Consider the following 27,312-nt stretch of genomic DNA (forward strand, 5'->3'; position numbering starts at 1 on the left):
TCTGGGAGACGGGTGGTTTATGAGGCGCTCTCAGCCGTACAGCAGCATCACCTCACTTTACCTCACCACTCCGTTAACTTAACGTTTTAACATTTTAATGCAGATCTGAGGATCTGATCTCCGGGGAACCGCAGGGTTCTCCAGTTCTGTTTCTCTGCTCTTTTACAGAATAAAATTAATAAATAAATTATTTATTATTATTTATTTATTATATATATGTTGTGTATATATATATGTTGTAAACATTCAGAGTAGCTTTTTAATTACTGTATAAAATGTAATATTCACAATCTACCACAAATACTATAAAAAGCGTTACATTGTTTTTGTCTCGCCAGGTTGCGGTCGATCATCTCCAGCTGTCTCACTGCCGTCTGTGGATCAAGGTAGGGGTGTGTGTGTGTTGCAGGTTTGGTAAGTTAGTGTTTAATGTTGAGGGGGAGGGGGGGGGGTGAGTTTTTGGACGTTTGTAATCTGATCTGTAACACAGAGTTCTGACCGCTGTCTCTCAGCTCCCCCCCACAGGAAGTGACCCCCCCCCCATACTTCAGCAGCTCCTCACATCACGCTCGCTGACCTGCGGAGGGAGGGAAGAAAGGATGGAGAGAAAAAAAAAACGACAAGAAAAGGAAAAGTTCTTCAGGAAACACCAGCTTTAATTAAACTTCTCAGAACCACAGCGGCCCGGTTTCACAGCTCAGCGTTCCGGCAGAACACCATAAAAACAAGATTCAGTTTCAGAACTTTCACACTTCGCTCTTTACAGGTTCTTCTGACGAGGTGAACGAGAACCAAGTGTTAATACAGCGTTTAGCTTCACCAGCTGCTGATCCAGAGATCAGCAGCCCGGCGCACAAGTTCTTCTGTTGTGTTCAGAACATTGTAGTAGAAATCAAACCTGTTTCTGCTTCAGAGGTTCTGGAGTAGGTTCTATGGTTCCAGCTTTAGGCGACAGGTGATCTTTTAGTTGCTACGTTCTGAACCAACTGGCCCAAACATTTCTTCTGACCAATCGTAGCTTTAGCAGTTTGAGGGTCCTAGCTTCTGCTCCCTAAACTTATGGTTTGTAGCTTCAGCAGTGCGGTTCTGACCCTGGAAGACAGAATTAGAACCATAGATTCTACTCTACCTTTTTTTTTTTTATATATATATATATATATATATATATAAGACGTCTTTGCACACATTAGGGACAATTTAGAGAAAAACTGTTGTGTAAAAGAAAATAAGGGAAGTTAATTTAGCTAGTTTAGCCAGCATGCTAACCCCCACACACGACACACTTCAGGCGGCGTAACGTGAGCGATAATGTGAACGCAGGGTTACTTTAGGGTATTCGATATACAAAATAACTAAACAAAAAAAACACACATTGTCAAAAACAGGAACATTATCTTTAGGCACTTGAGTCTCTATTTTGTTGATTATTCCAGAAGTGAAAAGCTTCAGGTGTCCAAAAATTTGTAAAAATAAAAAAAAACAAACAAGGAAAAAGGAAAAAAAAAAAATCTAGGACTAGGTGAAGAGCCGGACCGTGCCGTCGGCCCCCGAGGAGAACACCCACGGCTGGGTGGGGTGAAACGCCACGTCCAGAACCCCCAGGTCGTGAGTGATGGTGTGACCCTTCAGAACTTTCACTGGAACGATCAGAGGATTCTGCAGCAGATCACTGCAGGAGAAACAGGAAGGAGAATAAATTAGTTCCGCAACATTCTGACAACCCGTACACTCTCTCTCTCTCTCTCTCTCTCTCTCTCTCTCTCTCTCTCTCTGACTCCGGCTGCTGATGGAGTTTAGTGTAGACGACAGCAGACGCTGTTTCCTGTCTGTGGCGCTGAGCGCGGGAGGATTATGTTCTAATAAAAGCAGCAGGACTGGAAATATGGGCAGCAGTATTTTCATCATCAGCCCGACTGTAGCTCCCAAAACCAGCACAAAAATAACATCATCACATCCTCCGGCCCGAATACAGAGAGACCTGTAATACTCTCAACCGAGCACGCTCCATTACTGCACCTCAAACTGCCCTCACTCACTACCACCGTCTGCACCAACACACACACTCTCACAGAGAGAGAGACAGCAAGAGAAAGAAACAGATGGACAGAGAGACAGCAAAAGAAAGAGAGAGAGACAGGGAGAGAGATATATGATGGGTGGTGGAGGTGGTACTCACTTGTAGACCATTCCGTGACAGACGATAACACTGCCATCATCTGACCCCGAGGCAAACAGGGGGTACTGCCTGTGATAGGCCACGCCCCTCAGAGCCTTCTTGTGGTGCCTGATTGGCCAGAGACAGAAAACAGAAGCAGTCAGAAGTGATGAAATAATAATAATAATAATAATAATAATAAAAACACATTTCTACATGTTCTAGACCGACTCAGGGTCAGTAGAGCTGTTAGTTAGCACCTCAGCATTTTATAGGGTTTTGTGGAGAGATCCAGATCAAACCAGGCCAGCCGACAGTCGTAGCTCCCGCAGATCACGTTATCTCCTGATAACAAGAAACAAAACCACATTAATCACCAATAACCAGGTAATAACGGCTCTGTTTACACCTGTAAAAGTGATTCAGATTGTTCCACAACTAATCGTCTAAACAAACACATAATCGTCAGATTAGTCGACTAATAAAATAATAATCATTAGTTGCAGCTCTAGTTCTAGATACTGAAAGGAACTTAAAGGTTAACGTTCTGATTCTTGAAGAGCAGAATCCTGCTACAGTTTCTACTCTTTCTCCTGCTCTTATTTATATTTACATAAATGTATCTATTTTATTTTATTCTTTATTTTATTCTATTAGTAATAATTGCTCTTTTTTGGTATATATAATAATATACCAAATCCATATATTACCCTATAAGACATGCTGTTATAAGGCAACACAGATGTTTCCATGGTAACATGTTGATTATCCTGTTATACATGTGTTTTAATAATGTAAAAGTGACAGTCGGTCACTAGTAGTTACTAGACACATATTGATTTGTGGTGCAGAGAATTTACACAAAACTTGAGAAGAAACTTATATATCATATTTTTCGCACTATAAGGCACAGTGGATTATAAGGCACGTTTTAAGAGACACTAAAAAAACTTCTAAGTTATCTAACTAAGTTAAGTAAAGCTAAGCTAAGTAAACAAAACTGTAATAAAGAAAAAATATACTTTTCTTTTAAATTCAAATGAGTGCTGGATGTTAATCTACACAGATTTCTCTCCTGAAAACAGTTTATTTACAGTAAGATTAGATTTCCAGATTTCTCCAGCTCTAAGGCTGGAGCATTAGCATTAGCAGTTACCTGCTCCAGCAGTGACAGACGGGGTTAGCAGCAGGCTACAGGTTGATGATACTGCATGGTTAGCGGCTAATGCTAATGCTGCTCCAGTCTGGGTGCTGGAGAACTAAACTGAAACTCCTGTATAACTCTGTACTTCAGTGGAGTGTCTTTACTGCTCCTTAATACCTGACTAATAGAATTCATACATAAGGAGCACCGGATTATAAGGAGCTCTGATGATTTTTGGGAAAATTAAAGAATTTTAAGATTTTAAGAGCTTTTATAGTGCAAAAAATACTGTACGCAAAACTGGTGCATCCCAGCCGTGATTTAGTCACCTACAAACTCCACCACACCATGTGGACCAAACCTTTGGATCAACTTTTATTTTATTTGATTTTAACTGCAGTCTACTTCACTGTAAGTGTTATAAATGTGATTGTAAATGTGATTTAATGTGATTGTAAGTGTAATAGAGTAGACGCACCGCCCGGGTGGATGGCCATGCTGGAGACCCACTTGCAGTTGGTCATGAGCTTCTTGGTGAGCTCCTGCTTGATGAGGTTGTAGACGCGGACGTGACGCTGAGTGGCCACGAAGAAGTAGGGCCGGATGGGGTGGAAGGATACGCACTGCACCATGCCCTTGTTCTTGCGGAAGGGGTTCTGCGTGCGGCGCTTGCTCACCTGGTGGATCACCACCTGCACATTGCTGCTGACGTCGGGCATCACGCAGGCCAGGTAATCCCCCTTACCGTGCCACGTCACCTGTTTCACCGCCTGAGAAAGAAGAGAGGGAGTAAAGAGAGAGTAAAAAGAGAGAGTTACGAGACGGAGGTCAGAGGTGAAAGTCATTCTGCAGGATCCTCGCCGACATTAATCCGATTACAGCCTCAGCCGCCCCCCCGCGCCCGATTTACTGCCGCTGTTAATGCTGCCGCTGCCAGGCTGCCAACCGGGACGCGGCTTCTCTTTTTCCAGGAGTTTTAATTGGACGCTGGAGGCGGATTATATTTCTTTCCATTTCAGGAAAAAGAGGAACCGCAGCTCTGCGGCTTTTTCCTGCAGTTAAAGAGCTGCCGGCTCACGTGAGGAACTTCCACTGAAGGAGAAACGCAGGAACAGAAGTTTCATAATCCCACTCTCAGACTCCAAACCCAGGAGCTCTTTATAAACTCACAGCATTTACATCATCTCAGCACACACACGTCTCAGAGAATCAGCTGTCCCTGTTCATACCGCACGTCTGCAGCTACAGCAGCATCAAAAATTTGGTGTGATTCAGTGTGTTTCTTTCTGTTTTATATTTTTTGTTTACATTGTAAATTTAACGGTACCACATTGAAATGAGACTACCTTTATAAAGGGTTTATAAATGGTTAACAATGAGTTTATTAATGGTTACTAATTAAGTTGTAAATGTCTTAAAAATCATTAATAATCAGTTATAACACATACATAGAAAGGGCAACAATGACCTGTTGTTTGCCAAATAGTGAACTATATTACACAGCCATCTATACCGTTGCTCTTTCTACGTATGTGTTATAACTGATTATTAATGATTTATAAGGCATTTACAACCTAATTAGTAACCATTAATAAACTCATTATAAACCATTTATAAACCCTTTATAAATGTAGTCTAATTTTAAAGTGGTACCAGTTTAATATTAAAGACTATATTAAAGCTGTACGGGAACACATGCTGAATTATTATTAATAATAAATCAGAATCCGTTTATTTTCTACTTTAGATTCTTGTAAATAAGTATCAGATGTGTGTTTGAGTTCAGATCTGCAGACTCTTGGTGAGATTTTAATCTCAGTATCTTCATGATTTAGAGTCATCTGGAATAGTTTTCTCAGCATCTTGAAGGAAGGAGTTTCTGGAGGTGCTGAATAATAGCTGCTGCTTTTCCTTCACGCTGTGAAGCTCCAGCTCATCCCAATTAAATCACCTCAAATCACCATCTCAGTTCATCAGCTTTAGATCAGGAGTGTGTGTGTGTATAGTGAGAGTGTGTGTGTGTGTGTTACGTACTCGGGAATGTGTGTGTATAGTGTGTGTGTGTGTGTGTGTGTTACGTACTCGGGGGTGTGTGTGTGTTACGTACTCGGGGGTGTGTGTGTGTATAGTGTGTGTGTGTGTGTGTGTGTGTTACGTACTCGGGGGTGTGTGAGGATGAGCCGCTGGCCCTGTTGGTGTTCTGTCCCCTCGGCGAGGCTCCACTCCACCGGCTGATCTTTAACCTCCGTCGGCTCTTCATACGAGGAGATCAGCTGATCAGTAGCGCTGAGGATCAGCCGATCCCCCAGACCAGGATTCATCAGAACCACCGTGTTCCCACTGTACACACACACACACACACACACACACACACACACACAATCAGGATCTTCACAGGACGACTACATTAGGAACCTCTACAACCTTACACTGATACCATCATTACTATCTCTTCACTGCTTCACACACCCCTCCCCTTTACCCCAGTGTGAACATAAACCCTAAATACCACAGATATTCAGAGTCTGAACTGTGCTTTATACTTTTCTGTTTGTCGAAAATAATCATAATTTTGGATTAACTAAAAGCTCACTGCTCTTTAAAAGGGTGTAACTGCATTATTATTCTATAAAATTACCATTAAATCAGTGGAATAAATGGTCTAAAAATAACACTAACAGTATTTATTGTGATTTTCTTCTGTATGAAATTATGTTCCAGAAATAAACTGTTCTGTTCAGCTCTTTATTGCAGATACTGAAGATTAATGAGGGTAAATAAAGGGATCTTACTGGCTGATGGCGACGAGACACACCGCAGGATTGGGACTCCACGCCACGCTCTTCACGGCTCCGCCCACTTCCACCGTCTTCAGGCAGCGCGCCGTAGCGACCTCCCAGAACCGGACCGTACCGTCATCTGATCCTGGATCAGAGATACCAACACACACACGGGTCAGGAGATTACACCACTTTAATATTATCCAATCAGATTCAACTTATTGTCTCTCTTTTTTTTTTGTCCTTTTAATAAACATCTTTCCATATACCCTGTGTGGATTATACCATATAATCCAGTGGTTTTAATGTTATGGCTGATCAGTATATAATCACACAGCTTTCCTCAGTAAACAGTTATACCTGCCTGTGTAATACAGGGATAAACAGGCTGGCGGGGGGCGGGGCCGGCGGGTGGGGGCGGGGCCTGTGGGTGTAGGACGGAGTGTAAGGTTTCTGAAACCATAATCACTTTTTAAGTAGTGAGCACCGCGGTGACCAATATAGTGCAGCAGGGACGCCCCGGCAGCCCGGACCCGAGTCCGTCTGGCACATAGCTGTGGTCACCAGCGTAAACCGGCCCGACCTGACCGGCCCGACTCTACACACTCCCGACCCGGACCCTGTGTGTACACGTTCAGTACAGCACAGTACAGTAAATATATATATACACACACATATATACATACATATATACATACAGTATCTAAGTACACCCCTCACATTTCTGTAGATATTTTATTCTATATTTTCATGAGAAACACTGAAGATACGATACTTTAATTCAGTGTAAAGTAGTATTACTGATCATATCCAATTATACTTAATAATTAACCCTCCTGTTATGTTCATTAATCAGGAACAGTAATGGTTTTCCCGGGGCAGTCTGACCTGGTGCATGTGTTAAATTATCCAAAAGAAACCAAAAAAATCCTTAAAAACAGTGTAAATATTTCATTACTAACTCCATTACTAATTATTCTATCAATATTCAGTGCAATAGTGTTCCTCTCCTCTAACAAGTAATGCTTCAATTAGAATAATTCACTCGTTTTTCATAAAAAACTTTGTGTTTCTCTACTTTATTACTTTTGAAAGACCAACATATAAAACAATAGTTTTATATAATATTGACACATTACTTTTTTGCAGGGGGTGGTTGTTGCAAATATGTGAGATGAACCATTTTTATATGTTGATTACAGTAATAAAGCAGAAGAAGTTTCATACTGAAAAAATACTTTTAACTATTTTTCCCAGATCTTCAAACTTTAAAACGGGTCAAATTGACCCAGAACAAAACAGGAGGGTCAAATCAATTATATTAAATAAAGCAGTTTATGTTCAGAAATATAAAGCGCAGTCCTATCCACTGATACACTCCAGCCTGGTCCTGGTTCTGGTTGGAGACCGGGTGAGCAAGTGAATGGTGGCGTGTTATTGGGCGGTACGGATCAGGACTAAGCACTTCCTGTGTTTACGGCTGACGGATCTCAGCCTCAGAACCGCCGGCTGCTGACCCCTCGTACCCGCAGGCTCCGCCCCTCTAATTAGTAGTTGTGTTTTGGGGTTTTGCTTTATGGACGGCTCTATATTCAGCAGAGCAGCGGAGAAACCGGGTCAGCACCGCTCCGACCCGGCGGCCCAGAATCCGGTCCTGAATATCCCTGATCCACTATGAATTACACTCCTATACGCTCTACCAGCCTTTCACACCGGATACAATATACCGCTCACTCTCTGCACAGCAGTGTGAGGAGTTTACAGAGTGAGTTCAGTGCTAAAACTGATCACCTGATCTCTCAACCACTCTTTACGCATATCAGCATATTTATGCAGATTTTTCACTTATTAATAATAAACTGCGTACGAACATTTTAAGACTCTTCTTTTATCACAATATAAATTCAAATACAACTGTAACACCCAAACTACCACATGGGGTACCACAGCAACCACCTGAGGAATACCATAGAAACTGCCTAGCAACCAGTGAGAAACATCATAGAAACCACCTGGTATACTATAGCAATCTGGTTTATTAAATAGTGGATTATTTAAACTGTGCAAACATGAACATTAAACATTAAATTTACTCTAGGTACTTTGAGTAGAAATACTCATGTAATTTGAGCATTGAGGTGAATAACAATAACTACAAACAACTACTAGAAAAACCAACATCACCGACTATATTGTACTACACGACAACATGATTACAGTGGAATAAGAGAAAAGCAGAGCGCTATTAGAACATCATCAACACCACTATACAACATCAACAAACACAACTCCTACAACAATTACAACTACAAATACCCACATCATCAACTACAACTACCAGCAGCACCAGCAGCAGTCTGAGCGTTAACCGCTGCTAAACAACACAAACCCCAGTATTTAAAACGTGTTAAAGTTCAGCTCCAGATCTCCAAAATCAACCAGAAACAAACTGAAGTTCTTTAAACAGCTTTTTCCTCTTCAGAACAAATTAGTCTGAGTTTTACAGCCGCTGGCAGCAGATCAGCTGAACTGCAGGATTACTGAACCCTAATTAAACCATATACATCCATTACGTACACAAACACAACAACACAGGGGCTTATGGGAAGAGTGGGCGGGGCTTGGGGGTGAGGGGGTGTAATGGCTGGGAGGTTTTTACTGTGGGAAAGGAGTTTTTATTACTGCTTTAATATATTTTACAGCGAGACGAAAGCGCGGCTCTGACTGTAGTGGTTCTGCATCTGGTCTTTATAGAGTTCTTTGTTACGGACGGCTGAGCAGATATTGCCTCTAAATTGCTGCCAGCCTCTCTTCCCACCGACACAAGCCCCGCCCTAAACCCGCCTCCAACCCCCACCCTAAACTCCACCTCCAAACCCCGCCCCCACCCTGTAATTAATCTCCTTCTCTTTCTGTCCTCACCTTTATCTACAGTTTATAAAGCCTTTAGATTTCTACTGTATCAATATAACCTAAAACATCATCAGATAAAAAGTAGATAGAAATAATCAATCAAATCAATCAAATGTCAAATGTTCATTTATCTATTGAGGAAAATGATCCAGTATTGCATATTTATGAGGGTAAAAGTATGTTCTCTGTATCTGTATTATTTTCAGTAATAACTGAACTAAATGTTTCTGGTATCTGTAGATCAGTTCTGAACACCGGCCTGGAGGAACTCTGGCTTAGGGGTGGGCGATATGGCCCTAAAATAATATCAAGATTTTTTTATGCTATTTTTGCATTAACAATATTCTTGGCGATATGACAAAACACTGACGTAAAAACTTATTTCAAGAATACACTACAGCAACAAAAAAATATTTTATTATTGCACACGGTATTTCTGTTACTCATTCCTTTTACTTAAAACAGTTCCAGTAACAGGAGTGATTTTTTATGATTAATATCAAGTATTTGAACATGCAGAGAAAATTAAAGGAATTAGTAGACTTGCTTTTAAACATGTGTTTAAATATCACGAGTTTTATAAACATCTTCAGATGAGAAACCTTGTGAAAAATTAAGTAAAGCTATCTGAGATCAACCAACACGTTTTTAATAGGTAAATATATGTGTTATTAGATTCAGAGATTAAAATTAAATTTAATTGGTTGTTGAGTTACAACAAGAAAATGACACCCATTCAGTGGAACGGCCCAAATATATATAATCCCAAATCAGCACATCATTTTACTCAATAAATAAATGAGCATGTGTTATATTTTTTAATATATTTGTTTGATTTAAATCTCCTATATATTTTTTTAAAGGTTTTAAGCATCATTGTTCATCTGTCCTTCATCATATATATTTATTTTTGCATCCATGTGAATTTAATATGGAGCTACAAATCTACTAGAACGTGATCAGAAGGTCTAATGAAATATTAAATATTATTAACATTAGCATGTTAATCCAGTGAAGACCAGTTTAAACCGGGATTAGAGGGATTAGAGGATTAATCTGCAGTGTTTAGTTTGTAATAGAGGAGATGATCTGGTTATCTAGGCCGGAGAACCCGACCACAGCTTCATTCTGCAGGAGATGATTGGGGTTCTGTGGCTTTGGCCCGAATGTTCCCCTCACTGGAGCGCGGCGGAACCGACCCGACCCGGAACCTCCTTTCATACGGTTTATTTCCCCGAGACTAACGACAATCAGATGCTCAATCCTACTGAGAAAATCCTCAATTGCTGCCAGAGTTTATATTCCTGAAAAACCTAAACCTCACCATGCAAACCACCTACAGACCCCAGGAGCCGGGCTGCGTCCCAATCCCACGCTAATATCATACAGGTATGTAATATATACACCAGCTAACAGACGCCTGTACCAACCATCATCACAACGGGAGAGAGAGAGTCACCTACTGTACTCTCTCTCTCTGTACTCTCTCTCTCTCTCTGTATCTCTCTCTCTCTCTGTATCTCTCTCTCTCTCTGTATCTCTCTCTCTCTCTGTATCTCTCTCTTTCTCTGTATCTCTCTCTCTCTGTATCTCTCTCTCTCTCTCAGACTCCGGCTGCTGATGGAGAAGCAGCATGATCTACTGTACTCTCTCTCTCTCTCTCTCTCTCTCTCTCTCTCAGACTCAGACAGCACTGTATTGTGCACAATTATTTTGCCGACACTTTTGAGTGTTGTTTTGCAGAAATACCCTAAAATATTGTGATGCCCAATGCTAATGCTAATGCTATTTGATGTCATTGTCTGAATTACGACGGACAGAAACTCCAAAAATCCCCCAAAACCCCGTTAATAATGAAACTGAGCAGCAGGAACAGAGCGTCTCTCCCGTCAGACTTCCCACAGCGACTAACAATAAACTCCTCGCTGCCAAAAACCGTAAAACTTCACCAATAAAGTAAATCCAGGCTGGAGAGACGAGAGGACGACTCTCGTAATCTATCTGTGATTGATTTATCTGCTCTAATTCATCCCAGCAGAACACAGGCCCGTCCCTGGTCCCCGTGTCCCCATGCGCTCATCATCTTCATCATCATCTTCATCATCTTCTTCTTTTTCTCCACTTACCCTCGTCCTCCTGGTCCAGTAGCTGGTTCCTCCCCACCAACATGAACCAGAGTGTAGATCAGAACCTCTGGACCGGACTCAGAGCTGCGGTACCAACACCCAGAACATTCTGAAGAACCTCCATAATAACCCCGCCCCCACTGTCCAGATCCGTCCGTCTGAGGGTTATTTACACTGGTTCCACTGGTTCTGTAGAGCAGTGGTTCTCAAACTGTACCACCAATACCACTGATACCGCTGGTACCACTCAAATAATTCTAAGGTGCTACACTAGATGACCATTAGCTTGCATTTAAATATTAAGGACTGAAATCTATAAAATATTCTTGAGCCGTATTAACTCACAAAAAAAACAGGGAAGCTCCACACAACAGATGAAGCTCAACTGGTAAAGGATCTGAGGTGTGTGTGTGTGTGTGTGGATCACACATCTAGATTACTGTGCATTAATAACTGTGTGTGTGGAGATACATGTGTTTGTGTGAGATGAATTGTAGGAGGAAGTTGGAAGTTCTAGTTCACTGGTTCTGTAGAGCCCGACGTTCTGCAGCACCAAAACAATAAAACATGATATTAATAAACAGAAATAAAGAGACTGACCTGATACCAGCCACTGCCCCCCGGGGGCCACACTGATACTGCGCACCAGACTGGAGTGACCGCGGTACACCTGCACAACAGAACAACATCAGAACCCGAACCACAACCAGACAGTCATTTACAGTTATTAACTCCCAGCAGCTTCATCTCAGACTGTACTGCGGTCTGAATTATAACTAATAATTCACAGTAATATTAGATAATTTACAGTTTATTATACCACAGTTAGATGATTTGCTTTGAGAGGAGTTCTATGAGTGCCGTTATCAGCCAGTAATGAACTGTAACCGAAGCTCTCCATGTATTACTCCGCCCACTTACAGGTAACCTAGCAACCATACAGCGCTTACAAACCAAACAGCTACAAACAAACAGAGCAGCAATGGAACTATTTTAACTGGTGGAGTTTTTATAACTGAACAGATCCATATTGGTGTAACACAGGATCCAGTCACCACCCAGACCAGGAATTGAACCCCAGTCTCCCACATGATGTGATCATCATCTCACTGGCAGGTAGTGGTGTTATCCACTACACTAAACCAACCACCCATTATCAATCTTATCTGTTCTGTATCTGTTTCTCTACATACTGTATTATTATTTACCATATATTTTGTTTATTAAGAATGTTTTTTCATTTATTTGTTCATTAATTAAGGATTCAAAGAATATTTGGCCCAAAATGATGAAAATCTTTCTCACTAGAAGAACTCCAGAGATCTATTCAGGTCGGGAAATATAGTAAAAATATTTTGACATTTTTTATGATAAACAATATGAATCACAGATCTTCTTACAGACATAAAATAAAACGGCCATATTTTACAGACAGTCATCAAAACCTGAATAAAAGTGTTTTTATATAAAAGCTTTCTGCACAACATCAGAATAAACAGGATTAACAGCACTATTTGTGTGGAAACTCGTAGTAAATGTGGGTCAATACTGATGATCATAATAAAATCACGTCATATTTTTAGTTAAAAGAGGAATAAATAAAGTATCTGAACAGCGTTTTCCAGTGAAGCTTTTACAGTTTAAGCTGAGAAAGGTTTTTTTTTTATATTCTAGCTTTTGTCCAGTTCTGCATCAACTTGGATTAAAATGTAATTTATTAAAAATATTATAGTTGTAGAAGCAGCTTCATGTACAGTAAACCCACAGTTCAGTTCTTCACTCAGATACACTGCTTTTATATTTATCATTAATTTAATAAATCCTAAAACAGAACAGATAGAGGATAATTCTCTATAGTTCTGCATTAGGATGAAAAACTAAATAATAAACGAAAGATTGAAGGAATTAAAGCTGTAAAACGTAATTTAGAGAGTATTTAAGGACAGATGCTGCTGTTGTGTTTTAGGGAGAGAAAGAGTCACAGTTCCGTCCCATTAATCCATTACCACCCAGTTATTACAGCCCTTTACTCCCAGTCCAACACCGACAGACTAACGCTGCTGCTTTTACAGCCTGAGCGTCTGAATAACCTCAGTTTAAAACTGGAATATTCCTCTTTCATCTTCACTCTAAAAACACTTTAAAACTCTACCACCCAAAATACAGTAATTCACTTTATTCCACTTCAGCTTCCAGTGCAGCCTGAACCCACCATAACCCAACACTCCTTCACACACTGTCTACACACAACCCAATAATCCAACGACCACCCAATAACCCAACGACCACCCAATAACCCAACAACCACCCAATAACCCAACACTCCTTCACACACTGTCTACACACAACCCAATAATCCAACGACCACCCAATAACCCAACGACCACCCAATAACCCAACACTCCTTCACACACTGTCTACACACAACCCAATAATCCAACGACCACCCAATAACCCAACAACCACCCAATAACCCAACAACCACCCAATAACCCAACAACCACCCAATAACCCAACAACCACCCAACACCCACCCAATAACCCAACACTCCTTCACACACTGTCTACACACAACCCAATAATCCAACGACCACCCAATAACCCAACGACCACCCAATAACCCAACACTCCTTCACACACTGTCTACACACAACCCAATAATCCAACGACCACCCAATAACCCAACAACCACCCAATAACCCAACAACCACCCAATAACCCAACAACCACCAGATAGGCCAACGACCACCCAACCCCCCAACAACCACCCAACACCCACCCAATAACCCAACACTCCTTCACACACTGTCTACACACAACCCAATAACCCAACGACCACCCAATAACCCAACGACCACCCAACAACCACCCAATAACCCAACAACCACCCGATAGCCCAACAACCACCCGATAACCCAACGACCACCCGATAACCCAATGACCACCCAATAACCCAACGACCACCCAATAACCGAACTGTAAACTGTGAACAGAGGCTGGAGAGTTTAGAGTTTAAATGAAGGTCAGAATCTGATGATCTTACCAGAGATTGGGTTGTGGGAAACGGATGCAGATCTTTGGGTTTGGGCAGTTTAGGAATCAAATCCTCTGGATTCACATTTACCTGATAAAGAGAGAAATTTGGTTAATTTATCTCATTACTTAAACTTACTGATTATTTGCATTGTTTTATTATATTCTATTCCTAAACTCTAGAAACGGTTCATCTCTGAATCAGTTTCCTTTACTGTAAAAACCCAGACTTAACACACTGTTCCAATAAAACACCTTAAATTATATTAAATTGAGAGAGAAAGAGAGACAGACAGAAAGAGAGAGAGACAGAGAGAGAGAGAGCAAGAGAGAGAGCGAGAGAGAGATACATAGCTAGAGAGAGACAGAGCGAGAGAGAGACAGAGCGAGAGAGAGAGAGCGAGAGAGAGAGAGATCGAGAGAGAGAGAGATCGAGAGAGAGAGATATAGAGCTAGAGAGAGAGAGACAGAGCGAGAGAGAGAGACAGAGAGAGACAGAGCGAGAGAAAGAGAGAGAAAGCAAGAGAGAGAGTGAGAGAGAGAGTGAGAGAAAGAGATTATTATTTTATTGAGAAGATCTCAGTAAAGTGTGAGCTGTAGTTTTATATATGAGTTAACTGAACCTGAGTGTGTTATAAAGAAATTAGTGTAATGATCTGATGATGTAATGATCTGATGATGTAATGATCTGATGATGTAATGGTGTGAGATGTTAGTAATGATGTACTGATGTGATGTTGTGAGGTAGTGATTTAATGATGCAGTGATGTTATGATATAATGATGTGATGATGTAATGATGGGGATGATGTCAGCGGTGGCGTGTGGTACCCTCATCTTGCGCTGGCGGGGGCACAGGTAGAGGTCGAGGCAGCGCTCGAAGCGCTCGTGGATGAAGCGGGTGAAGGCTGGCACTGCCCTCAGACTCGGGAACTTCTGTGGCAGCAGACTCAGCTTCCGCTCCTCCGGGTCCTGCTGCTCCCAGGCCAGTCTCTACAAACACCAGCATACTGGAGTCAACATCATTTCACCACTAAAACCAGTAAAACCAGTAAAACCAGTACATCTGAAAAATAGCAGTATGAACACTACAGCTCTGTATAATAAATATACACTTCAGTTTCTGAATCAGTTTCTCTGATTTTGCTATTTATAGGTTTATATTTGAGTAAAATGAACATTGTTGTTTTATTCTATAAACTACAGACAACATTTCTCCCAAATTACAAATAAAAATATTCTCATTTAGAGCATTTATTTACAGAAAATGAGAAATGACTGAAATAACAAAAAAGATGCAGAGCTTTCAGACCTCAAATAATACAAAGAAAACAAGTTCATATTCATAAAGTTTTAAGAGTTCAGAAATAATCAATATTTGGTGGAATAATCCTGGTTTTTAATCACAGTTTTAATTTCATGCATCTTGGCATCATGTTCTCCTCCACCAGTCTTACACACTGCTTTTGGATAACTTTATGCTGCTTTACTCCTGGTGTAAAAATTCAAGCAGTTCAGTTTGGTGGTTTGATGGTTTGTGATCATCCATCTTCCTCTTGATTATATTCCAGAGGTTTTTAATTTGATAAAATCAAGAAACTCATCATTTTTAAGTGAAATCTTATTTTTTACAGAGCTGTATATATATATATATATATGTATGTATGTATGTATATAGTTGTGAGAGAGCAGAGTGCTGTATAGAGTCGGGTGTTTGGGGTAAAGTGATGTTTGGTTTTGGGAAGTTGAGCGTTTGGTAAAGATGCACCTGTTCTAATTATTTACGCTTTACATGCAAATAATAATCAAATCTCCCTCAGGCAAATCCCTGAACCAGGGGGCGGAGCTCCGGCACTGCCTGAGTGTGTGTGTGTGTGTGTGTGTATAGTGTGTGTGTATAGTGTGTGTGGTGTGTGTAGTGTGTGTGTATAGTGTGTGTGGTGTGTGTATAGTGTGTGTGTGGTGTGTGTATAGTGTGTGTGTATAGTGTGTGTATAGTGTGTGTGTGTATAGTGTGTGTGTGTATAGTGTGTGTATAGTGTGTGTGTGTATAGTGTGTGTATAGTGTGTGTGTGTATAGTGTGTGTATAGTGTGTGTATGGTGTGTGTATAGTGTGTGTGTGTATAGTGTGTGTATAGTGTGTGTGTGTATAGTGTGTGTATAGTGTGTGTGTGTATAGTGTGTGTATAGTGTGTGTATAGTGTGTGTGTGTATAGTGTGTGTATAGTGTGTGTATAGTGTGTGTGTGTATAGTGTGTGTGGTGTGTGTATAGTGTGTGTGTGTATAGTGTGTGTGTATAGTGTGTGTGGTGTGTGTATAGTGTGTGTGGTGTGTGTATAGTGTGTGTAGTGTGTGTGTGTGTATAGTGTGTGTGTATAGTGTGTGTGTGTATAGTGTGTGTGGTGTGTGTATAGTGTGTGTGTGTATAGTGTGTGTGTGTATAGTGTGTGTGTATAGTGTGTGTGTATAGTGTGTGTGTATAGTGTGTGTGTGTATAGTGTGTGTGTATAGTGTGTGTGGTGTGTGTATAGTGTGTGTGGTGTGTGTATAGTGTGTGTGTATAGTGTGTGTGGTGTGTGTATAGTGTGTGTGTATAGTGTGTGTGTATAGTGTGTGTGTGTGTGTATAGTGTGTGTGTGTGTATAGTGTGTGTGTGTATAGTGTGTGTGTGTATAGTGTGTGTAGTGTGTGTGGTGTGTGTATAGTGTGTGTGTGTGTGTGTGTGTATAGTGTGTGTATAGTGTGTGTGGTGTGTGTATAGTGTGTGTGTGTGTATAGTGTGTGTGGTGTGTGTATAGTGTGTGTGTGGTGTGTGTATAGTGTGTGTGGTGTGTGTATAGTGTGTGTGTGTGTGTATAGTGTGTGTGTGTATAGTGTGTGTGGTGTGTGTATAGTGTGTGTGTGTGTGTATAGTGTGTGTGTGTGTGTATAGTGTGTGTGTGTATAGTGTGTGTGGTGTGTGTATAGTGTGTGTGGTGTGTGTATAGTGTGTGTGGTGTGTGTATAGTGTGTGTATAGTGTGTGTGTATAGTGTGTGTGGTGTGTGTATAGTGTGTGTGTATAGTGTGTGTGGTGTGTGTATAGTGTGTGTGTGTGTGTATAGTGTGTGTGTATATAGTGTGTGTGTGTGTATAGTGTGTGTGTGTATAGTGTGTGTGTGTATAGTGTGTGTAGTGTGTGTGGTGTGTGTATAGTGTGTGTGTGTGTGTGTGTGTATAGTGTGTGTATAGTGTGTGTGGTGTGTGTATAGTGTGTGTGGTGTGTGTATAGTGTGTGTGTATATAGTGTGTGTGTGTGTATAGTGTGTGTGTGTATAGTGTGTGTGTGTATAGTGTGTGTAGTGTGTGTGGTGTGTGTATAGTGTGTGTGTGTGTGTGTGTGTATAGTGTGTGTATAGTGTGTGTGGTGTGTGTATAGTGTGTGTGGTGTGTGTATAGTGTGTGTGTGGTGTGTGTATAGTGTGTGTGGTGTGTGTATAGTGTGTGTGTGTGTGTATAGTGTGTGTGTGTATAGTGTGTGTGTGTGTGTATAGTGTGTGTGTGTGTGTATAGTGTGTGTGTGTATAGTGTGTGTGGTGTGTGTATAGTGTGTGTGGTGTGTGTATAGTGTGTGTGTGTGTGTGTATAGTGTGTGTGTGTATAGTGTGTGTGGTGTGTGTATAGTGTGTGTGTGTGTGTATAGTGTGTGTGTGTGTGTATAGTGTGTGTGTGTATAGTGTGTGTGGTGTGTGTATAGTGTGTGTGGTGTGTGTATAGTGTGTGTGGTGTGTGTATAGTGTGTGTGTGTGTGTATAGTGTGTGTGTGTATAGTGTGTGTGGTGTGTGTATAGTGTGTGTGGTGTGTGTATAGTGTGTGTGGTGTGTGTATAGTGTGTGTGTGTGTGTATAGTGTGTGTGTGTATAGTGTGTGTGGTGTGTGTATAGTGTGTGTGGTGTGTGTATAGTGTGTGTGGTGTGTGTATAGTGTGTGTATAGTGTGTGTGTGTGTGTATAGTGTGTGTGGTGTGTGTATAGTGTGTGTGGTGTGTGTATAGTGTGTGTGTATAGTGTGTGTATAGTGTGTGTGTGTGTGTATAGTGTGTGTATAGTGTGTATAGTGTGTGTGGTGTGTGTATAGTGTGTGTATAGTGTGTGTATAGTGTGTGTGGTGTGTGTATAGTGTGTGTGTGTATAGTGTGTGTGGTGTGTGTGGTGTGTGTATAGTGTGTGTGTGTGTGTGGGGGGCGGGACCTCTTCCTCGGTCAGCAGGTACTCAGGTGGGGGGTTGTAGGACTCCTCGTGTCCCGGGAGTCTGATCTTGGGGGCGGGGACGTGCATCTTGTGGCGTCCCAGGATGGAGTTGGGGTCCTCTTTAGCCCACAGGTCGTAGTACAGGGGGGCGGAGTCTTTGGGCCGGCGGGGTTTAATCCACCCCATCTTAATCGCATGAACCAACTTCCCCACCTGCAGCAACAACACCACGCTTCCATTAACCAATAATCAATAATCTATCATTAATAATCAATAATTAATAACTAATAATCTATGACTAATAATCAATAATTAATAACTAATAATCTATGACTAATAATCAATAATCCATCATTAATAATCTATAACTAATAATCAATAATCTATCATTAATAATCTATAACTAATAATCTATGACTAATAATCAATAATCCATCATTAATAATCTATAACTAATAATCAATAATCTATCATTAATAATCTATAACTAATAATCTATGACTAATAATCAATAATCCATCATTAATAATCTATAACTAATAATCAATAATCTATCATTAATAATCTATAACTAATAATCTATGACTAATAATCAATAATCCATCATTAATAATCTATAATCAATCATTAATAATCTATAACTAATAATCTATAATTAATTACTAACAATGAACAAAAATTAACTAAATACAGCACAATACTCTAATCAGTTCCGGCTCTGTGGAGAGCAGTTCTGTTATGTTTTGAACATCTTTGCTGGATTTTCTCAGTCAGTTTTATGAGGTAGAGTCACCTGGAATTCAGGCTTTCAGTTAACAGCTGTGCTGAACTCATCAAGAGTTAATTACTTGAATTTCTTGTCTCTTAATGTAAAGATTGAGAGCATCAGTTAAAGTAAAGTAGTGAAGAGGTAGAGTTACAGGTATACAGTGAATAGTGAATATTTGAGTAATGTTCGAATCCAGGTTATGAGAAGAAACAACTACTCAACAACAATCACCCCAGGAAAGGAAGAGCGAGAGTTTCCTCTGTTGTACAGGATGAGTTTATCAGAGTTTCCAGCCTCAGAAACCACAAGTTAACAAACAGCTCCTCAGATAAGAGTATCTAAATACTTCACAGAGTATTTTAGTTAGTTTAACACTGTTTTTAAGTTACTACATGATTCATTATGTGTTCCTTCATAATCTGATAGATCACTTTACTATTCATTTACTGTGTAGAGAAACCAAATATAAAAACACAGAATAAAGTGTGTAATTTGAGACTGGTACTCTACAGTATATTATATTGTGTTTAAAGTGTTTTTTCTTCTTTATCTAAAGATTTTTTTAAACTCAGCAGGATTGAGTTTCTTTAAGCTTCCAGTTTCAGCAGATCATTACTAATAATAATAATAATAATAGAGAGAGGTGCAGTGTGGGAATCATTATGGGTAATGGAGTACAGCAGCAGAAGCCCCGCCCCCTGAACCCCGGCTCCTCCTCTATAGCTGATCTGTGTTATATATGTTACTAAACTGCAGTAATTACAGAAACTATATATATATATATATATCTACAGCTCTAGAGAGCACTTCAGTTTCTGAATCAGTTTCTCTGATTTCACTATTTATAGGTTTATGTTTGAGTAAAATGAACATTGTTGTTTTATTCTATAAACTACAGACAACATTTCTCCCAAATTCCAAATAAAAATATTCTCATTTAGAGCATTTATTTACAGAAAATGAGAAATGACTGAAATAACAAAAAAGATGCAGAACTTTCAGACCTCAAATAATGCAAAGAAAACAAGTTCATATTCATAAAGTTTTAAGAGTTCAGAAATAATCAATATTTGGTGGAATAACTCTGGTTGGTTTTTAATCACAGTTTTAATTTCATGCATCTTGGCATCATGTTCTCCTCCACCAGTCTTACACACTGCTTTTGGATAACTTTATGCTGCTTTACTCCTGGTGTAAAAATTCAAGCAGTTCAGTTTGGTGGTTTGATGGTTTGTGATCATCCATCTTCCTCTTGATTATATTTTTTCAATTTGGTAAAATCAAAGAAACTCATCATTTTTAAGTGAAATCTTATTCTTATTGTATTTACAGATGAAGTCTTACCTTCTCTTTCTCGATCAGGGAGGGGATGAAGCTGCGCTTGTCTTCAGGTCGGTTGGTCACCGGGTGAATCATCACCTCATTACTGAAGAAATCAATCGCCGGCTGGAGAAACACAAACATCAAAGAGATTCAGAGAAATTAATACGATACATAAATAACAACAACACAACTGATAACAGTGATTCATCACTTATCATTTATACTGATTTTTCAGTTTATTAAGAAACACCCTCCGGCTCACGAAGCAGAAAAATAAAAATGGATATAAACAAATGTAAATAATATTAGTTACTCACTATATTTTCTATTTTTTATCCTATTTTTTTTCCCAATTTAAGCAGCCAATTACCCAACCCACTCTAAGGACTCCCCCATCACTAGTGATGCCCCAACACCAGGAGGGTAACACACGCCTCCTCCGACACATGTGAAGTCAGACTCCGCCTCTTTTTGAACCTTTTTTGCCGAGTAGCATCACAGTGCTAACGCTCGGAGGAAAGCGCAGCGACTCGGTTCTGATACATCAGCTCACAGACGCAGCCTTGTGCTGATCCACATCACCCTAGGAGTGAAGAGCGCCATCTACTGTACTGTACCCACCCAGAGAGAGCACGGACAGCTGTACTCTCTCAGGGCTCTGGCAGCAGATGGCAAGCTGCATGACCGGGATTTAAACCAGCGATCTCCTGATAATACTGACGGTGCTTTAGACTGCTGGACCACTCAGAGCCTCCTATAATAGTATGTTTTTAATCGTTATTATTATTCTGTATTTATTGTTTTTATGATTATTGCTGTGATTATTGATTTTATATTATTATTGGTAGTGTTTATAATGGTAAAATTTCCTTTTTCTCCTCCTACCATGTTCTGTGTTTAAAAATATGTATAAACACTAAAAGATGAGTGGTAATTCTCAAATCTCTGAACACAACGTCACAGCGCCTGTGTTACCGAGATAGCGATGAACGTCTGACTGTTGGCGTCTGTCTAGGTTGTATTCGGTCAGTGGAGCTCCTGTGTTTTCTGTTACCAAGATAAACAAGCAAAACTCCAGAAATGTACCTGAACACACCTCATTTCCAGAACACCACGTCCATCAGTGTAGATCTATTCAGAAGATCTGCTGCTGTTTAAACCAGGCAGGAGGAAGGAGTGAATATACACTGTTGGTGGGCGGTAAGATAGTGATGAGCATCATGACACACCTTACGACTTATAAACAGTGTTCTGATCTGATCTGAGATCAGTGCTGCTGTTGATTAGATCAGCAGATACAGAGAGTAACTCTGAGGATCAGAGTTAAACTGTAGAATTAATAACAGACGTCTGTTAAACACAAACCAGAACATCTGGATCATCAACATCTACAGAACAACACCCTCAGCCTTACATAACCCCGCCCCCACAACACAGACGACCAGACTCTACCCATAATCCCCTGTAAACCCTGTCTCACTGCACACCGCCTGTTATCCTGCAGCAGAAGCTAACGGACAATTAGCACCAGGCTAATAAACAACACTAGCGCAGCCGCTAATGAGCATGACGGCATGGAGACGTTACAGCATGAGCCGAGCGCAGAACCAGCTGCAGGATTTACCCCCAAACCGGAGCGACCGCAGAACCAGAGCAACCACGGAACCGGAGCGACCGCAGAACCGGAGCGACCGCAGAACCAGAGCAACCACGGAACCGGAGCGACCGCAGAACCGGAGCAACCACGGAACCGGAGCAACCACGGAACCGGAGCGACCGCAGAACCGGAGCGACCGCAGAACCGGAGCGACCGCGGAACCGGAGCGACCGCGGAACCGGAGCGACCGCAGAACTGAAACACACTGTTACAGCTGTTACAGCAGCACCGCAGCAACGCTCATCTGTCTGAATTAAATTAATATATATGTACTGTATATTTCAGACTATAAAACGCACTGGATTAAAATTAAATAATATTATATTACGCAACACTAGTAAGAACGCTACATCAAAGTGAGCTAAAGTGTCGCCATGTTTCCTTTCTAATGGAGAAGCGCCTAATAATTAAACAAAACTTCTCGTAATTCTTTTAAATTTAAATGAATCGAGTGCTGGACATTAAGCTACACATTTCTCTCCTGGAAACAGTAAACAATAAAGAGCTTCTGTTTTTTTACAATTAGCTCAGATTTACAGTATTTTGTCTAAAGGGAGAGTTTTGGTTCTCCAGCACTAAGGCTGGGTGCAGCAGCATTAGCATTAGCCGCTAACCGCACTGCTAGAGGGATGTAAATGCCACCTAATAGCGCTAGACTGAGGAACCCTGAGTGTATAAATGTGTGTGTGTGTGTATGTGTGTATTGTGTGTAGTGAGTGTGTGTGTGTGTGTGTGTAGTGCGTGTGTGTGTAGTGAGTGTTTGTGTGTGTGTGTAGTGTGTGTGTAGTGTGTGTGTGTGTGTAGTGTGTGTGTGTGTGTAGTGTGTGTGTGTGTGAGTAGTGTGTGTGTGTTTGAGTAGTGTGTGTGTGTTTGAGTAGTGTGTGTGTGTGTGTGTGTGTGAGAGTAGTGTGTGTGTGTGAGTAGTGTGTGTGTGTGTGAGTAGTGTGTGTGTGTGTGAGTAGTGTGTGTGTGTGTGTGTGTGTGAGTAGTGTGTGTGTGTGAGTAGTGTGTGTGTGTGTGAGTAGTGTGTGTGTGTGAGTAGTGTGTGTGTGTGTGAGTAGTGTGTGTGTGTAGTGTGTGTGTGTGTGTGTAGTGTGTGTGTAGTGTGTGTGTGTGTGAGTAGTGTGTGTGTGTGTGAGTAGTGTGTGTGTGTGGTGTGTGTGTGTGTGTGTGTGAGTAGTGTGTGTGTGTGTGAGTAGTGTGTGTGTGTGTAGTGTGTGTGTGTGTGTGTAGTGTGTGTGTAGTGTGTGAGTAGTGTGTGTGTAGTGTGTGTGTAGTGTGTGTGTGTAGTGTGTGTGAGTAGTGTGTGTGTGTGTGTGTAGTGTGTGTGTGTAGTGTGTGTGTGTATAGTGTGTGTGTAGTGTGTGTGTGTAGTGTGTGTGTGTGTGTGTGTGTGTGTAGTGTGTGTGTAGTGTGTGTGTGTGTGAGTAGTGTGTGTGTGTGTGTGAGTAGTGTGTGTGTGTGAGTAGTGTGTGTGTGAGTAGTGTGTGTGTAGTGTGTGTGTGTAGTATGTGTGTGTGTGTGTGTGTAGTGTGTGTGTGTAGTGTGTGTGTAGTGTGTGTGTGTGTAGTGTGTGTGTGTGTGTGTGTGTGTGTGTGTGTGTGTAGTGTGTGTGTGTATGTGTGTAGTGTGTGTGTAGTGTGTGTGTGTAGTGTGTGTGTGTGTAGTGTGTGTGTAGTGTGTGTGTAGTGTGTGTGTAGTGTGTGTGTAGTGTGTGTGTGTAGTGTGTGTGTAGTGTGTGTGTGTGTGTAGTGTGTGTGTGTGTGTGTGTGTTACCTCGTATTCGTTGAAGTTAATATCTCCGAATTTGCCGTGCTGCAGACGATGCACCAGATCCACCTGCTCATCCGACAGACGAACATCTGAACCCGTCATCTTATCCTGAACCGTTCTCCTAAAAATACACACAAACCCCCTAAAATTACACACAATCTCCTAAAATTACAAACAAACCCCCTAAAATTACACACAAACCCCCTAAAAATACACACAAACCCCCTAGAATTACACACACAATCTCCTAAAATTACACACACAATCTCCTAAAATTACACACAAACCCCCTAAAATTACACACAAACCCCCTAAAATTACACACAAACCCCCTAAAATTACACACACAATCTCCTAAAATTACACACAAACCCCCTAAAATTACACACAAACCCCCTAAAATTACACACAAACCCCCTAAAAATACACACAAACCCCCTAAAATTACACACAAACCCCCTAAAATTACACACAAACCCCCTAAAATTACACACAATCTCCTAAAAAATACACACAAACCCCCTAAAATTACACACAAAACCTCATAAAATTACACACAAAACCCCGTAAAATTACACACAATCTCCTAAAATTACACACAAAACCTCATAAACTTACACACAAAACCCCCTAAAATTACACACAATCTCCTAAAATTACACACAAAACCCCCTAAAATTACACACAATCTCCTAAAATTACACACAAAACCTCATAAAATTACACACAAACCCCCTAAAATTACACACAATCTCCTAAAATTACACACAAACCCCCTATAATTACACACAAACCCCGTAAAATTACACACAATCTCCTAAAATTACACACAAACCCCCTAAAATTACACACAATCTCCTAAAAAATACACACAAACCCCCTAAAATTACACACAAACCCCCTAAAAATACACACAAACCCCCTAAAATTACACACACAATCTCCTAAAATTACACACACAATCTCCTAAAATTACACACAAACCCCCTAAAATTACACACAAACCCCCTAAAATTACACACAAACTCTCCTAAAATTACACACAAACCCCCTAAAATTACACACAAACCCCCTAAAAATACACACAAACCCCCTAAAATTACACACAAACCCCCTAAAATTACACACAAACCCCCTAAAATTACACACACAATCTCCTAAAATTACACACACAATCTCCTAAAATTACACACAAAACCTCATAAAATTACACACAAAACCCCCTAAAATTACACACAATCTCCTAAAATTACACACAAAACCTCATAAAATTACACACAAAACCCCCTAAAATTACACACAATCTCCTAAAATTACACACAAAACCCCCTAAAATTACACACAAAACCCCGTAAAATTACACACAATCTCCTAAAATTACACACAAAACCTCATAAAATTACACACAAACCCCCTAAAATTACACACAATCTCCTAAAATTACACACAAACCCCCTATAATTACACACAAACCCCCTAAAATTACACACAATCTCCTAAAATTACACACAAACCCCCTAAAATTACACACAATCTCCTAAAAAATACACACAAACCCCCTAAAATTACACACAAACCCCCTAAAAATACACACAAACCCCCTAAAATTACACACACAATCTCCTAAAATTACACACACAATCTCCTAAAAGTACACACAAACCCCCTAAAATTACACACAAACCCCCTAAAATTACACACAAACCCCCTAAAATTACACACACAATCTCCTAAAATTACACACAAACCCCCTAAAATTACACACAAACCCCCTAAAAATACACACAAACCCCCTAAAATTACACACAAACCCCCTAAAAATACACACAAACCCCCTAAAATTACACACAAAACCTCATAAAATTACACACAAAACCCCATAAAATTACACACAAAACCCCCTAAAATTACACACAAACCCCCTAAAAATACACACAAACCCCCTAAAATTACACACAAACCCCGTAAAATTACACACAAACCCCCTAAAAATACACACAAACCCCCTAAAATTACACACAAACCCCCTAAAATTACACACAAACCCCCTAAAATTACACACACAATCTCCTAAAATTACACACAAACCCCCTAAAATTACACACACAATCTCCTAAAATTACACACACAATCTCCTAAAATTACACACAAAACCTCATAAAATTACACACAAAACCCCCTAAAATTACACACAATCTCCTAAAATTACACACAAAACCTCATAAAATTACACACAAAACCCCCTAAAATTACACACAATCTCCTAAAATTACACACAAAACCCCCTAAAATTACACACAAAACCCCGTAAAATTACACACAATCTCCTAAAATTACACACAAAACCTCATAAAATTACACACAAACCCCCTAAAATTACACACAATCTCCTAAAATTACACACAAACCCCCTATAATTACACACAAACCCCCTAAAATTACACACAATCTCCTAAAATTACACACAAACCCCCTAAAATTACACACAATCTCCTAAAAAATACACACAAACCCCCTAAAATTACACACAAACCCCCTAAAAATACACACAAACCCCCTAAAATTACACACAAAACCCCCTAAAATTACACACAAACCCCCTAAAATTACACACAAACCCCCTAAAATTACACACAAAACCTCATAAAATTACACACAAAACCCCCTAAAATTACACAAAACCCCCTAAAATTACATACAAAACCTCCTAAAAATACACACAATCTCCTAAAAAATACACACAAAACCCCCTAAAATTACACACAAAACCTCCTAAAATTACACACACAATCTCCTAAAATTACACACACAATCTCCTAAAATTACACACAAAACCTGCTAAAATTACACACAAAACCTCCTAAAATTACACACACAATCTCCTAAAATTACACACACAATCTCCTAAAATTACACACAAAACCTGCTAAAATTACACAAAACCTCCTTAAAATACACACAACACCTCCTAAAATTACACACACAACCTCCTGAAATTACACACACAATCTCCTAAAATTACACACAAACCCCCTAAAATTACACACAAACCCCCTAAAATTACACACACAATCTCCTAAAATTACACACAAACCCCCTGAAATTACACACAAACCCCCTAAAATTACACACAAAACCCCCTAAAATTACACACAAAACCCCCTAAAATTACACACAAAACCTAATATTACACACACAATCTCCTAAAAATACACACAATTGTATTTTATTGATAAGCTGTGCAGGGTGGTGTGTTCTGTACTGTAGTTCTGCAGTATTAATAATGAGTTATTGATAATCGGTTATTAATAATCGGTTATTAATAATCGGTTATTAATGATCGGTTATTGATAAGCTGTGCAGGGTGGTGTGTTCTGTACTGTAGTTGTGAAGTATTAATGATCGGTTA

The 27,312-nt window shown here is 40.2% G+C and overlaps 1 protein-coding gene across 1 annotated transcript in view; it reads right to left on the reverse strand.

The window, feature by feature from the left end:
- Window positions 1–1,151: 1,151 nt before the first annotated feature.
- The window catches only part of bop1 (BOP1 ribosomal biogenesis factor), a gene marked incomplete at its 5' end in the record, with an annotated part of 26,844 nt that continues 683 nt past the window's right edge, over window positions 1,152–27,312 (reverse strand). Inside the window, 12 exons of the mRNA XM_049475932.1 lie at window positions 1,152–1,669; window positions 2,177–2,284; window positions 2,416–2,500; window positions 3,778–4,069; window positions 5,459–5,639; window positions 6,092–6,224; window positions 11,719–11,788; window positions 14,162–14,242; window positions 14,982–15,143; window positions 18,382–18,594; window positions 20,495–20,596; window positions 23,907–24,024. Coding sequence (XP_049331889.1) covers window positions 1,516–1,669; window positions 2,177–2,284; window positions 2,416–2,500; window positions 3,778–4,069; window positions 5,459–5,639; window positions 6,092–6,224; window positions 11,719–11,788; window positions 14,162–14,242; window positions 14,982–15,143; window positions 18,382–18,594; window positions 20,495–20,596; window positions 23,907–24,024 — 1,699 coding nt within the window. The remainder of the gene's footprint in view (window positions 1,670–2,176; window positions 2,285–2,415; window positions 2,501–3,777; window positions 4,070–5,458; window positions 5,640–6,091; window positions 6,225–11,718; window positions 11,789–14,161; window positions 14,243–14,981; window positions 15,144–18,381; window positions 18,595–20,494; window positions 20,597–23,906; window positions 24,025–27,312) is intronic.

This window comes from Astyanax mexicanus, chromosome 3, assembly GCF_023375975.1.
Source record: "Astyanax mexicanus isolate ESR-SI-001 chromosome 3, AstMex3_surface, whole genome shotgun sequence".
In the NCBI taxonomy this organism is placed as follows: Eukaryota; Metazoa; Chordata; class Actinopteri; order Characiformes; family Acestrorhamphidae; genus Astyanax; species Astyanax mexicanus.